General features: G+C 33.1%; 2 protein-coding genes across 3 annotated transcripts in view; one reads left to right on the plus strand and one right to left on the minus strand.

The window, feature by feature from the left end:
- Window positions 1-1,148, minus strand: part of LOC147072787 (uncharacterized) — a 34,074-nt gene extending 32,926 nt beyond the window's left edge. Inside the window, exons 1-2 of the mRNA XM_085945774.1 lie at window positions 973-1,148; window positions 614-761 (exon numbers count right to left, since the gene is read on the minus strand). Coding sequence (XP_085801900.1) covers window positions 614-761; window positions 973-1,027 — 203 coding nt within the window. The 5' untranslated portion in view covers window positions 1,028-1,148. The remainder of the gene's footprint in view (window positions 1-613; window positions 762-972) is intronic.
- A 492-nt stretch (window positions 1,149-1,640) lies between these two features.
- gish (casein kinase I gish) overlaps window positions 1,641-15,255 on the plus strand; it is a 112,340-nt gene continuing 98,725 nt past the window's right edge. Inside the window, exons 1-2 of one of the 2 annotated variants that reach the window (XM_085946017.1) lie at window positions 1,641-2,011; window positions 2,745-3,049. In XM_085946017.1, the coding sequence (XP_085802143.1) occupies window positions 2,988-3,049 (62 nt within the window). In that variant the 5' untranslated portion in view covers window positions 1,641-2,011; window positions 2,745-2,987. The remainder of the gene's footprint in view (window positions 2,012-2,744; window positions 3,050-15,255) is intronic. The other variant, XM_085946016.1, reaches the window with a different exon arrangement.

Raw genomic sequence — 15,255 nt, forward strand, 5'->3', positions numbered from 1 at the left:
CTCTTCAAAGGGTGTTTAACATAGCTGTGAAATAATGAAGACATTCATATTATTATACCTATTGTATTAGGTATAATAATATGAATTATCGTCAGGAAACTTTTTTAGGTATTATCCCATAATATTGTTTTTTTTTCTTTTTCTTTTTTCGACCATGTCCGATCCTAATAGGATCATATGAGCCTCCACAGAGTAGAGGTTTGTATTGACAGATTTTGTTTTTTACAAGAAATGGATGTCAGCCACTTGCTCAACCTATTAGGTCCATACCCTGACACTCACAAATTGAAAAACAATATGTGTACTTGCCAGACTCAGGATTCGAACCTGGGACCCACGGCGTTATAGTCCAACGCTTAAGCCGCGCGGCCACCGTGGGCGTTTATTATTTGTCTAGAATGATATAACTCTCTCAAGTTGAAAGTGAAAATTAAAGTAAGTACCTACGTATGTGAATCAATTGTCTCAATGATAATTGACACTTCATTACCACAAAATTTTCATTCTATCCCACTTAGGGTAATTTACCAAAGTTCCCTGACACCTTCTGTACATTACGTACGTTGTACCGAAACTTATTATGCTATATACCTACTAGGTATACATTAATTACCTGCGAAATGTTCGTTTCTCTGTTTCCCACACTAGTTCTGAATCAATAACAGACGTGTGGCGAGGTGGTACTGGATCGGATTCCAAAACTTGACGATTTAATGAACAAGAAACCACTATTGGTTTATGTACAAAATTGAACCCGACTCCTAAAAACATAATTTTTAGTTAAATACTCTAAACAGACATCGTAGTTATAAATGGGACTGCAATATCCTCAAGGCATCTTATACAAATGTTAAAGGAATTGATCTATTTATATTTTCATAAAAGGGTTAAAATATTAGGAAAATGAAATAAAACAAAAAAAAGATAGGTTATGAACAACTTCAGAAAATGTTTCCCGGCAGGGTTATCTACCTTCCTTGATGCTGAGTATTATTTGAATACAATTTCCAGTTAATTCAGTCATCATCTTTTTGGAGATAATAAATGTTTATCATTTACGTTAAATGTGCATTTAATTTAAATATGAATTTGTACATTTAAATGACAACTAACAAATGACAGTATTTGTGGTTGCCAGTTGCCTTGGTAACGGAACGTATGATTGCGAGAAACGCCTCTTTCCGCTTCACATTCAAGTCAAATACTGCTTTATTATTTTTTATTACTTTTTCTGACATTTATGTGACTAAATTAAGAAGAGGCTAAATAGTTAGAGAAAAAAAATGGAATTATATAGAATGTACTCAATTTAAATTAGATATCTCAAATAAATATTATGAATTTATAAAAACTATAAGTTCTGATTATTTGACGCATGCGCTCCGTCTATAATGTGAATCATCGTCTGGTTCATATTTTTTACTAAGGTGTTGTACATAATTTTACATCACTTCTGTACGGTTTATTTCAATTCTTGTCCGTAAATAAATAACGGAATCCATCGATCAGTTCCATTGTTCAATATTTTATGTATTTAGTTAATGTCAATGTTATGAATTTTGTAGAAACACAAATATTATAATGCATAATTTACCTTGCACGAAGCTTCATTGAACTATGTTCTCCGAGGTTTCAACAATCTTGCGATAAATTTTCTTGGAAGTTTAGGATACGGGCCGAGCCGATCTCGCCGATTTTTTTTAAAATACAAAAACTACAAATTATTTCAAAAGTGTGCTCATGTATTAAATGCTAAATATTTGTTGAGGTACCGAAAATACTTAGTCTTCTTTTCATTGATCATTCGAGTAAAAATTGTGCGTGCAGTGATTGTATTAGGGTATTGGCCCGTGTTGTAATGGCGAGCATTGTCCTTTTCAGCTAGCAGTGTGGTGAAACGAACGTTGTTTCTAGAAAAGTAAAACGCAGTGATTGAATGGTGTACGAGGGCGTACGTCGAGCCATACATTGTGCATTGAAGTAATCTGTCAGGATTCTGCGGATCCCACAGGTCGTTAGCTTGTCATTCGGTGTGACTGCCATTCCGGTTACGCATATTGGCGTTAATTATATATAACCTAATGCAATTATCCTCGAATTTTGTTTAAAGTTTGGCTTCCGTGTTCCTATATACGCAGTTTTACCCGGGGCGAACCCTATTTATGTTTTATTACAGAATATTAGCAACGATTACGTGTGTCATCAACAGTAGTTCAGCCATTTTTCATGTGTCAACTGTTTAAAACATTCGTCCAAAAACAAAAAAATATACTAATATCACGGAAACGAACGCCCCAATTTGTTTCGATTTAGTGAACTGATTCATTTTCTGTAAAAAGTTTTGTTTTATTTTCTGTATAAATGCAATCGTGCATTATCGATGACTATTGTAAATGTCCGTCCGATAGTAGCTTTGTTTGAAGTCAAGAATCAACTTGTCCGTCGAGAACATCAAGCCGACAAAATTATCAGTTCATCCGTCAATTTTTCCAATTTAAAATGTTCTTTTAACTGTATATAATATTGTTTTCTGATCATACAATAACACGTACAATATACGTTGGGCGTGCAACCGTGTCGTAGCCTCCGTTCGTTTTGTGTAATAATTGCATTAGTGATTATCTGTGTCAGACATTTTGAGTTTTTAGGTTAGGTTGTCAGCTGCCCCTGATAGTCATTGTTTTGTGCATTTCCTGTTTATTAATCCGTCATAAATATAAATATCCAATGTTTCATTATCGCAGGTGAAATCCGGTGTGACAGAAAAATTAAATTGTGCAGTGCGAAGTTATTCCCTAAAACGACAGTGCATAGTTTCCTCTCGTGTCATTTTGTAGACGATGATATTGAGATAATGGATCGACGCCATCGTCGGTCGAGGTGCAGTCGGTAGCCGGTGATGTTAGCAGCGCCCCTTTACGACGGGGCGCAGTGAAGTGCGGTTGGGCGCGCGGGGACTCAGTGCCTGCACGCTAAGAGCTTATATTATGAACAAGCGGGAAGGTGCCAGAGATCGCGAGCGTCAGCCTGACGATAAAAGAACACCAGGGTCAGTATACTATCCATCCACTTATATGTCAATCACACCCACGAACGTCCTCAACCTCTTCACCATCCTATAAACCAGATCAAAAGATCTGCAGGACTCCTAAAAATGGTCATTCATACAATGTATACATCACTTAATGTTGGGGCTGGAATACTTACATATAATCTGTCATACAAACCAACCTATACTTTTTGACAGAAACAGATGATTATTGAACTTTTTAGGTGGGTGTACGTACACATTGTGTACCCTGTACAGTGTACAGTGTACACAAATCCCACAAAAGGAAGTACATTTTACTTTTATTTTACTGCAAATGTATGTCATGTACCTGCAATTAGATGTGACTTTACAATACCTACCTATTTTATTAAAAGTAAGTGATCAAACATGCCTTTCACATTTTTAATGATCTTGTTAAAAAGTAGAAGTTGTTTCTAATGGCACCAGATACCTACTTACTTAAAGCCGCGTTGACACGGTCCAAGTACAATCCAAGTTGACTTGGACCGAGCGCACTCGTATGAGACATCTTCATACTAATTATTCCTATCCAAGCTAGCTTGGATGAGTAGAACGCAGTCCAAGTAGCTTGGATAGGAGTAATTTGTATGAAGATATCCCGTACGAGAGCGCTTAGATGGGGCTCAGTCCAAGTGTACTTGGATCGTACTTGGACCGTGTAAACGCGGCTTTACACCTGTAAACGTTATTTATTTATTTGAGAAAACAAAACATTGTGGACATAACAAATCTAAATTCAAGATGTTCACAACATGAGATATAAGTACATTATAACAAATATTACCCTCACAAGAGAGAAAAAGAAAATCTATAAAAAACATACAATTTTGTACAGATAAATTAAGTAAATTTCGAAAACAAAATAAGTACATAACACGTCACTATAAATGTCTATGTCTAGGCTTTGATAAAAAATAGATTTGTTAGTTTGATGCAAGCCATTGGGTGACATAATAAATAACTTGGTCCTAACATGAAGCAGAGGTTAGAACGCTTGCCCCCTGTTTCATGGGTTGCAGACTAAAAGCCCTTGGAGATGTCAAATTCACTCTTGCTATTGAGTAAATACTTAGGTATATGATATGTGTATGATGACAGCGCAAACCATTCATCAACCAATCATCTATCGAAACAAGTTGTGGCGGGCAACATATTACCATTGTAATGGATCTCTACCGTGGAAATACTAGTCCAATCAGTATAACTAGTGGTTTCGATTGAAAACTCATTTAATCCAGTCCCGGCAGAAGTTTTTTCATTTATTTCGATCAGGTTTTATCACATCTCTTAGAAAGTCATTCCAAAGTCTTAGAATGCTTTAAATAACAAGTGTAATGGTATATCTGTAGTCCTTATGAGGTTTCCTATAAGCTTGTTTTAGAGTGTGTTCAGAAAATATTCTTCGACATCTTTGTTTTAAAGTTTATAATTATTTTCCTTTTGACATCTTCTCAAATGAGTATTTTCCGACTAACTATCTTCAAGGCATGCTCGCCTTTCATTCTCTTGAAGCTGGTAGGTCACTTCTGCTCTTAAAGCATTTTTCCCTGCTCTCACGTGGTATTGTTTCCAATCCCGATATTCTAGAAAATTTGAATTTTTATGGACCCGTCAATTACATGCGTGGTCGCAGCCATGACCTATTTTGGGTGAAAGCTGTTTCCTCATGTCAGGCTCACCAAGCACCAATAGCGAGGGCTGTGGGGCTGGTCAATGCACTCCCTAGAGATTTAGTTATTTTTAGGGATGCATTATATGTTCTGTTTTTAAAATTCTATTTTATTGTTTAATTTGTATTTTTTTAAATTACTATTGTTTTTTTATTTTATTTCTTTTGTGTAAAACTATTTTTTGCTTTGTTTTTTTCTCTACCTTGTTTTTCTCTAAAACTTCTTTTACTTGTACTTTTTATTCTAAATATCATGTTGTGAACATCCTGAATTATTAATTTATTGTGTACTCAACATGTCTTTTTTAAATAAATAAATAAATACTATCACTGTTGTCTCTGTTGACCCTTTGGTTCTTAGTTCTGATAGAAACTGTGTTTAAAATAATCCTCCACAGATGTCATTACTTGTGGTGAGGATTCTGTAATATTGCATTTTTTTATATTATTCAATATTACTTATAACTGTTTTTTTTCTATTGGACATATTTGGATGTACTTTAATGTTTATTATTAAAATACTAACTAGTAAAAAGCATACTCAATTATGGACAAAGGATTGAAAATATTAAATACAAACTTAATGCTTATGGGAAGCATGCCTTTACCTTTTTTTTTTAAAAACCCAAGTAAAAAAAGTACACACTGACCAATTCACCTGGTCCACTGACTCAGTGTTGAGTATACCACATGACTTACATATCTGTATAAGTACATAGTGATGTGTTGTGATTATGTTTGGCATGGTGGTGATATTTGATGATTTTTTAATGATATTCAGACCATTTTTTTCACAATTTTCAATTTGGAAATATGTTTCAATAATATGCAATCTTGTCAGTATTACAAGTGTACCTTTGTAGCTAAATTTGACATTTAGTGTGTGCTTCTACATGCAACAGCTAAATGTGATATTTTGAATATTTAAATCCTCCATGAACTCTATGACAACTTAGTAGTCTGTCTTTTTTTATTTGATGGTATACCCAAATACTTACCATGAGTCAGTTTTTCAATTATACCTATTTACTTGCTATCAATTAAGCAGGTCAATAAATAGTTCTATAATACAATACCTTTTTATTTATTTTATGATTGATAGTCGATACAACTATTGGCTAATGTGGTAGTTGGTAAGTATGTACCCACTGCCTAATTCAGAAATGCATCCCTCATTACATACCTACTTACAAATATGCCACTGACCGTTGACTATTATCTATTTTTGACTTACTTTATTTTGTTTTAAGTAAGTACTTAGTATAATCTATACTCCCAAGATCATTATTAACATCCAATTTATTCAGAAATAAGATGAAATTATGCCATGTATTTACCACATATTATGAAATAGCAATATCTTGTCATTTTAGGTGTATTCAGTACTGTGTTAACATTGATGAATGTTGTCGAGTAATGTACCATATTATTTAATCTAAGTTTATCACAAAGTAAACCCTGAATCTATTAAAAAATGAATATTTTTAGGTGTGTTAATGGTTTGGCTATCTTTGGTATAATCATTTTAATTCACCTAGCCATTTATTTATTATCTTATCAGAAATTTTTCTGTAAATTTATCTACTTCTGTTCAATATAATCCATCTTAATCTGTTAAGTAGCTGGTAGATGCTAGTACTAAATTACTTGCTTTAGTATAATTATTATGTAGTTCTTTATACATTCTAAGAATCGTTTGATTTTCTATATATTTACTCAGTGACGCCCCTAAGCAGCGCCAAAATGCCGCTCCATTTTTATACCGTATTTTTTATCATCCTTTCATGGCTTCAATATCTAAGAAATGTGTTGTATACAATGACATTAATATGGACGAATCGTCTGGAAAAGAAAATGACACTCACTTTATTGTCGGGTCTGCCGAATGGCATAATCTGTTCTAACGCCATTACAATAAAGGTGATATTGCTATAAATTCCTGATGCTTTTTGTTGGGTCTGCCGAATGGTTCGGTTCGAACGGGTTCGCTCAAATGAACATTGACATTAGAAACACTGCTCTAACGCCATTACAATAAAGGTCATATTGCTATAAATTCCCGATGCGTGATATCGCATAATGGAAATTGCGTGACGTTTACCTATACATGCGAATGCGCGAATTTACTTGCTAGCTACTGTATTGAGTGCGTCGTCCAATAATAATGTCATTGGTTGTATACAAACATTACTAACAAAATATATACTTACCACTAAATTTAATTTAAATGGCATCTCTGCTTCAATAGACAATATTGCGAGTCCACGGTTTCAGATACATTTAAAAATACACCTGACAACTTCCAAAACTCGTGAGTGACTGGCAAAAATATTTGGATGAATTTTAAGGTACGAGGGTGGGTCAATAAGTCCTTAGAAAAGCCGACAGGTGGCGCGACTAGTACTGTAAGCGGTTTGTTTTCATGCAGCGGCACTACCGATTCAGTATGCTGCAAAGTTTCAGTCAGATTGGTCGGGTTGTTGTGTGTTTCTCGTACATTTAAAAAAAAAATTTGCTTGTGGAAAATGGAAAAATGGAAAATGGAGAAAATTGAGTTTAGAGCTGTTATTAAACATTTTAATATAAAAGGGTTAACAGCAAAGGAAATAAAAAATGAGTTAGATTTAGTTCACGGCATATCTGCTCCTTCACTTGCAACTATTTATAACTGGTTAAATGAATTTAAACGTGGTCGTACATCAACAAAGGATGAACCACGCTCAGGACGTCCTGTAGAGGTGACTACACCAGAAATGATCAATAAAATCCACGATATGGTGTTAAGTGACCGAAGATTAAAGTTGAGTGAGATAATTGAGGTTACAGGGATCTCAAAAGGTAGCGTCATTTCTATTTTACATGACAAATTGGGCATGAAAAAAATTTCTGCAAGATGGGTGCCGCGTTTGCTCACAGTCGACAATAAACGCAATAGGGTGGTGGCCTCTAAAGCCCTGTTGTCGCTCATGCAACGCAATCCGGATGAATTTTTTCGTCGCTTTGTGACTTGTAGATGAAACATGGATACACCACTATACTCCCGAGACGAAAGAACAGTCAAAGCAGTGGATTGCGAAGGCAAACCATGTCCAAAGAAGGCGAAAACCGTAAAATCAGCTGGTAAGGTTACGGCTACTGTATTTTGGGATGCACGTGAAATTATTTTCGTTGACTATTTGGAAAAAGGAAAAAAAATAACAGGGTATTATTATGCATCTTTATTGGACCAGCTAAAAAACAAAATTGAAGAAAAACGGCCTCATTTAAACAGGAAAAAAATCCTCTTTCATCAGGACAATGCCCGTGTTCACACATGTTTACGATCAATGGCTAAAATTGAAGAATTGAAGTTCGAATTGGTCGACCACCCACCGTATTCGCCAGATTTAGACCCCAGTGACTTTTTCCTTTTCCCAAACTTAAAAAAATGGCTAAGTGGACAACGTTTTTTTTCAAATGAAGAAGTCATCGATCGGACAAATGCTTATTTTGAGGACCTTCCGAAAACTTATTTTTCTGACGGTTTAAAAAAAATTGAGAAACGTCTAACCAAGTGTATTGAGCTCCAAGGAGATTATGTTGAGAAATAAAAAAAAAATACAAAAATAAAAACTGTTTTAATGCTTTTTTCTAAGGAATTATTGACCCACCCTCGTAAGTATCTACCTACCCATAATTCGAAAATCTGCACGAGTCATTGCCGATCGTCAATGAAGTAACCTCCAAAGAAAACGGAAGTAAACTAGACATCGCGAGCCCAACAAAAATACAGTTCTGTTAAACCTTGTATGTTACATTTTGTTTCCAAGCAGTGAGCTGTTTTTTTAATGGAAAGATATTTCCGTTATTACTAAGTTTAGGTAGCTATTTCTAGATAAGTATACCTCATGACTCTCCTCGATTTGCTGCCCTTCGAATAACTGCCGCCTCCAGGCAACGCTCAATCTGCCTACCCCCACGGGACATCACTGTATTTACTTTACTTTAAGTACTACATAATTAAGAACTTACTAGCATGATGGTTATAAAAAAATCACTTCTTAACTTAACGGCCCACGTGCGCCACGTAGGTCAAAATGGAGATTTTATGGTATTTTCAGAGCATAAGCCTGGACATTCCTTAAACGTTGTAGATAATCTATTTATATAATTTTGAAGCCTTATTATCCTTTATATTTATTTCAAACATTGATGACTGCATAAAGTATTTTTATTACATAAAATAGTATTCTGTTGAACCTCTCGATCAATTTTTTTTGAATATAGTCATATTTCAGTACATCCATGTGCAGTGGTGTTAAGATTTTTTAGATTTATTATTTTTTAAACGCATTTATAAAACCATAAGTAAAATTGTTGTCAACTTTTATATAGTGAAATATTTACGATACAAAATTATATTTATTATCTCTGTGATCCCAAATTTGACAAGAATTCGGCATTTTATTATTCAAAAAATGGGCACGATTAACACATTTGAATATAATTCAAAAGATACTTACTGATTATAAGCTATGTCTTTGACCATTCAAATGTGATAAAACGTCCAACGAATAATGGTTGTTTTATAATAATTGTTGACCTAAGAATAGGGTAGTATTTTTTTGAAATACGCCATATTCTATTGGTATTTCCCAGTGGTTAAGCTATAACATACGGCCGTAGTCATACATTTACAAACGATAACTGAAGTAGGGAGTAAGATGTTGAAACACGCGCGTTCAGGCGTATGCTCTGAAAATACAATAAAATCTCCATTTTAACCTACGTGGCGCATGTGGGCCCTTAAGTATATTAAATAGTATGTAAATAGACATAATAATATGACTATTATTATAGTAATTTTATAAAATTATACATACGTTTGTTTATTATATGTTTGTCAGCTGTTCTTTACTTTCACTTTTTGTTCACATTAAAAACCCTTTGTAGATCAGTAAATCAAGTGTTTATTTTCAGAAATAAATAATAAGTTGCCTGATTATGTGGGAGTATTTAATAAGAAATTAAATCCTGCCATGAAAAATAATTACATTTATTTTAAATTATTCCCATAGTGGTTTAGATGTAATTATTAATTAATAATAATTATAGGCACTACACATTAATTTATTGACCCCTTTCACTTGAAGTTCTCTTGATTATTATGTTAAGTATATAATGTGAACAATAATAATTAATAACCATCATAGGATTCATCCAGTTCAGTCAACTAATCGCTAAAATAATAGTAATTACACCGGTAAAGGAAATATCAAACTTCCATAATGTCAATATGAAATAAAAACGTTTTATGTGAATTTTGTAAGTTAATACGTTATCAAGATTTTTTTATACATCTTTAAATACGATTTATTGATTATTAGCTCTCTTGTACTGTATTATTTGTTGCTCTATAATTATTACAAAGTCAGGTGAGATTAGGTAAACGTCAAAATATGACAAGGGACCGCCCCATAAAAGTCCCCACGCCACTCTTCTCATGGCTGCATCTGTGGGTCTATTCTATACACAAGGCGGTTATCGGTGGTAGTTTATCATATTTATGTATTAAGGTACCTATTATAATCGTTACAATAAGTTAGCTGTCTCTATACTGTCAAAACTGTCAATCTCGCTCTAAAAGTTAGCACTGGGCTGTTAACACATTGCACTTTTTGACAGGCAGTTAACTTATTGTAACAATTAACCGCCTCAATACATAAATATGATCAACTACCGTCGATAGCCGCCTTATGTACAGAATAGACCCACTGAGCCGTTTTGTAAAGACCTGTTGCCTAGGTTGGTATATTTTTTATATCTAGATACAACATTATAGTCTAAAATGTTGATACATAATTTATTAATTGTTATCATTGTTGAACAGTTTACCTTATGGGATGCAATGATTGCAGAATGTATTATATTGCTTCTTTTGGTGAAAATTTAGTAAATATCTACTAACTTATTGGATTATCATTCCAACATTTCAGATTAAAAAGCCAACAAAAGTTCATTTACGCTAAATACAAATAACATTGGAAATGTCAAAACAGCAGACAGTCTTGTATATTAATTGTGTGTGCATGCTTATTCGACTTACCCTTCGAAGTGCTCCCGTACCTACCTGACCAATTTGGCAGCTGCTATTCTAATTCAGTTGTGCCGACCATTGTCATGTACCTACACACCTGTCAAGGTCTCCACTTTTGTTTTCGCTTTTTTATGTTATTTTACAGTTTTTGAGTGATGTTTTTTTTATATAATATTATACTTTAATTCTAATAATCTTACTCGTGGTTTCGTTTTCTGTATGTCCTCGCATATTATAATACATACAATAAAATAGCATTTACAGTGATTCTGTTGAGATACGTATACATCCATATTATATTGATTTACTACTTATTGGATTATCAGCTGTGAATTTCGTATCAGTTTTTAGTTGTTCTGTTTTCTCCAATGTGCCCAGTTTTGGAAATAAAATAGGGTATGCGATACAAATAATTATTTTTCAAAATAGTATTCATTTTTACTACAATTCAAATTGTAGGATTAACGTTAATTACCCTGTGCATATACTATTACTATTGTCTTCTTACTATAAACAAAGGTGTGTAATTAATTAGTGTCAACATACCTCTCCCGTTGTACCTACCCATCAGTGCCAAAGAAATGGTTACTGAAACCTTGTAAAAGTATTTAATTAATATAAAGCATTTATTAAACATGGTATCCAAGTGTAACACAATATTGGATAATTATTTAGTGTTATAAATCACGACTTTTAACCGGCATATCTGTAATTTTGAATAAAAACTATAAATGTCACTCATCGAACAAGTTGTTTCTCTTGTTAATATGCTAAAATGATTGTATATTCGTATTTATATGTTTTCATAAAAAACCATGTCATCATCTATCTGACAATAATTATCAAAGGTGAATAGTAGTTGACTAGAATACGATTATAATCGGATTTTATAATGTTGCGGTTATGGAGTATTGATATGACGTACAGAGGATAACTGACGCAGTATTAACCCTCATGCTACATACATGTACATATACTTACTATAAAAGTTTAATTGTTGGTTGAATGCAAATGTTTTTCGGACACGCAATAAATTAGTGGAGTTTCTTAAAAATGTACAAAGATTAGTGCATTAAGCTTGTTAGCTTACTCAATATTTTGTTTAATGAATCGCCGCCTGCCAATCATCGTATCAATAAGGTGGTACTATCATTTTCCTATACTTAGTACTTAATGTGCTTATGTAATAAGTGAGCTTATTAGATTCTGATTTCTACCTAACCTAAACTACAAAATTATAGGTCTCATCAGCTGCTAAATGTCAAAATAAAGAATGATTGTAGTTGAATGAGTGTGTACCTATTAGCGATTTGATTTTAATTGCCACACCTTCCCACCAGTTTAAACAATAATTAAAAATGTACAATACATTAATAACAATATTTCAAAGAGACCTAGGTTGACGTGTGTAACCCTTTTATTTAAGAAAATCTTTGATATTGTGAAGTCAAAGTAATGACATTATTATTAAATTTACTACATTCTGTCAAGTAAGATGGAAGATTCGTAATTACCTCTTTCTGTACAATAATATAATATACCAGGGATTGTACCCCGGTTACAATTTTCAATCGTGGGATAGATTCAAATTTTGTCAAAGATTGCAGTGTTTGTGTGATTATATATTTTTGATAATGGAAAAAGTGGCCACCTACATGTATTTTAGTATTTTTTAAGGTAATGACATGGTCTTATTATGACACAATTCCGAAAAATTCACTGCTATATGAGTATTGAGTACTATAGTATCAATATTATGTAATCTACTATCAATAAGCTTTTTTTCTAAGCTATCGTCTCTTATTAGGTATATCAAAAAGAAGGTGCCTGCGCTATTCAAAAAATGTTGATGTATTTTTCACATCTATAATCAGAAAACGAATGCATTAGACGTTCAACTATTTTTTATTTTTTTTATTTACTGTTGTGTAGTCGTAAAATCTAAAAAAGTCGTAAGTCTAAATTAATACATGCTGCTAAATCTTCCTTTGTCAACCTATTTCTAGTCTTTGAGTGTACATGATTCAATATAGAAAAAAAATACTTTCACATGAGTTGAGTGAGCAAGAAAAAATGGTCAACTAGATTGCTAGTTTTTTTAACAGATATAAAAGTTTCAATCATGGTCTTCCATGTTTTTAATATTATTATATTGAATATTAAAAAATAAAAGTATTTTTTTTTGGTGTGTCGTCGAAAACTTTTAGCGTGCCAAGTTGGGCACGTGTACGACGTATTTCCCATCGCTGGGTTGCAACAATGTTAGTTTATTTGAAAATCTTTTTAAACTATTCCCGGGATTTCGGCATCAACAAATCGAGGAGATTCCTGGATTGGAAACGTTAGTAGAATTCTCCTTTATAGTTGCCATCATAATTAGGTATCGTGAGCACTGAAAATACTACATAATCATGGATCAACTATCTCAATTTTCCCCTACCCTCTGCAACTGCAAGCCTTGTCGGCGGATGCAGCGAATTCATTCACTTGGTCACTCAACCTCATTAGTGTTTGTGCTCTGCTCCCTTTAGGTACCCGATGCTTATTATGTTTATTTAAAATCAAATAAGTAATCTTCTTAATTTGATTTTATTGTAGGATAACTAAGTAATCGTTTTACAATGTATTTTAGCAATAATTAACTATAAATTAACATATTTTGGTTGCTATAATTAATTTCAAAATAAAAATATCTGATGACAACATAAATTTAAAAAATTAAAAACCATTACCATTATGTTATAATGTAATCTTGTTGTAATTAATGTAATAACTAATGTAATATTGTGTAGAATAGAAAATTAGTTTGTTAAATGTGCATGTGAAACTACCAACAAAATATGTAAAATATAAAATGTATATAGATATAGCTGTCAACTAACTCAATCCTCAATGTAATGGGGTCCGCCATTATCTCAATAAAATTGTTACACCCTGTTACTTACTTAGGTACCTATATACCAGACGGGACAATCATATTTCAGCACTTAAATACAATATCAACATAATTTTACAACATAGTTACCATTTCCAATGATTAAATTACTAACAAATTTTAATATAGGTATATAACCGGATAAGATTCTTGCCAATGTTCTCATGGGTCCAAGTGCAATGTTATGTCATTTTAATGGTCAGTGAAAGGGTAAATAATTAAGTGTATACCTAGTTAAGCCATTATGAAACTATATTTTGATTACAAGCGTGAGTCATGAGTCACGGTTCGTTCTGTTTATTATTTGTAGCTTTTTATGAATGGGATGTCCACCAGTGACAAAGTGTGGCTAGCCTGATTACTGGTTACATATTGATATTTTTATTGTACTTTCAGATGTTTGTGTATGTATATTAAAATTTACACGTCTACTTACGTATTTTGTCTGCTTGATTAATTACCCGTATGACAGGTGAAGTGACTATGGTTGGAATAAATTCTTTTAACAATAGGACGTGTTGGTTACTGTCCGTATTTTATTGTGCAATGTTAAAAAAACCCCTTCATTTCATAAGTAAAATAAAATCGATGCGTGTATCTTTCAAAACATGCATTTGTCTTGTTTTTAGAGTTTGCTATGCGAAAAAGTGTCTCTAAACCAAAGAATTTTACTCTTATATCTATATTATAATAAAACAAGTAACCTAATACGCATTCCGTATTAACCGTAAGTTTATTACTTTCTTCTTCTAGTGACAGCCCCCAAATAGCGGCTCGCGTTTTGATTTGAAGTATATTGCTTTATTTATATAACCTACATACGCATTTATCGGTGTTTTACATGATTATTCATCATAGAACTAATGGTTAATGTAGTGTGTTGTGCTGCTTACTTGACATTGACGACGAAATATTTTTCCACAGTTATTTATATCTGAATTGTATATTCAAATGTCTGCTTTGTAACGGCAATATGTGATATGCGTGAAATGTCAAATTTAAGTCGTATTTAATTAGACATACACTATTCAATCTTATAAATTTAAATATTCAAGGTTTATTTTGGCAATATCTGCACTTATAATCGTGTATGTAATTAATTAATTAATTGGGCGAGTCTGAAATTATAGTGGAATGTGGTACACTCTCACACTGGCCTATTGCTAGTGCCTACATCGTTAACTTCAAAGGGCTGAAGCAAGATACCTGATCTCAAAGAATCGTCGGCTTAACAAAACATGCCACCCGACTCCTTCATAGCCCGTTAAGATTTTTAGTCCAGATGAAGTCCTACGACTCGCATATTGCCACTGGTATGCGGGCCGTAGAGGGAAAAGTAAGTAAATTTGGAATGAAAGTGCATACATAATTGTTTAGTAGATAAGATTTTAAGGTTGTATTCCCCTATAAAATGTCTAAAGTTGTAAATTGTATTGTATAAATAATAATATGTAAACAGTATGAAAGATGCAGTGTGTGTGTTGTTCCGGACGAATGGGATG

This window comes from Rhyacophila brunnea, unplaced genomic scaffold, assembly GCF_057557595.1.
Source record: "Rhyacophila brunnea isolate RB1 unplaced genomic scaffold, BYU_Rbru_1.0 scaffold_19, whole genome shotgun sequence".
Lineage (NCBI taxonomy): Eukaryota > Metazoa > Arthropoda > Insecta > Trichoptera > Rhyacophilidae > Rhyacophila > Rhyacophila brunnea.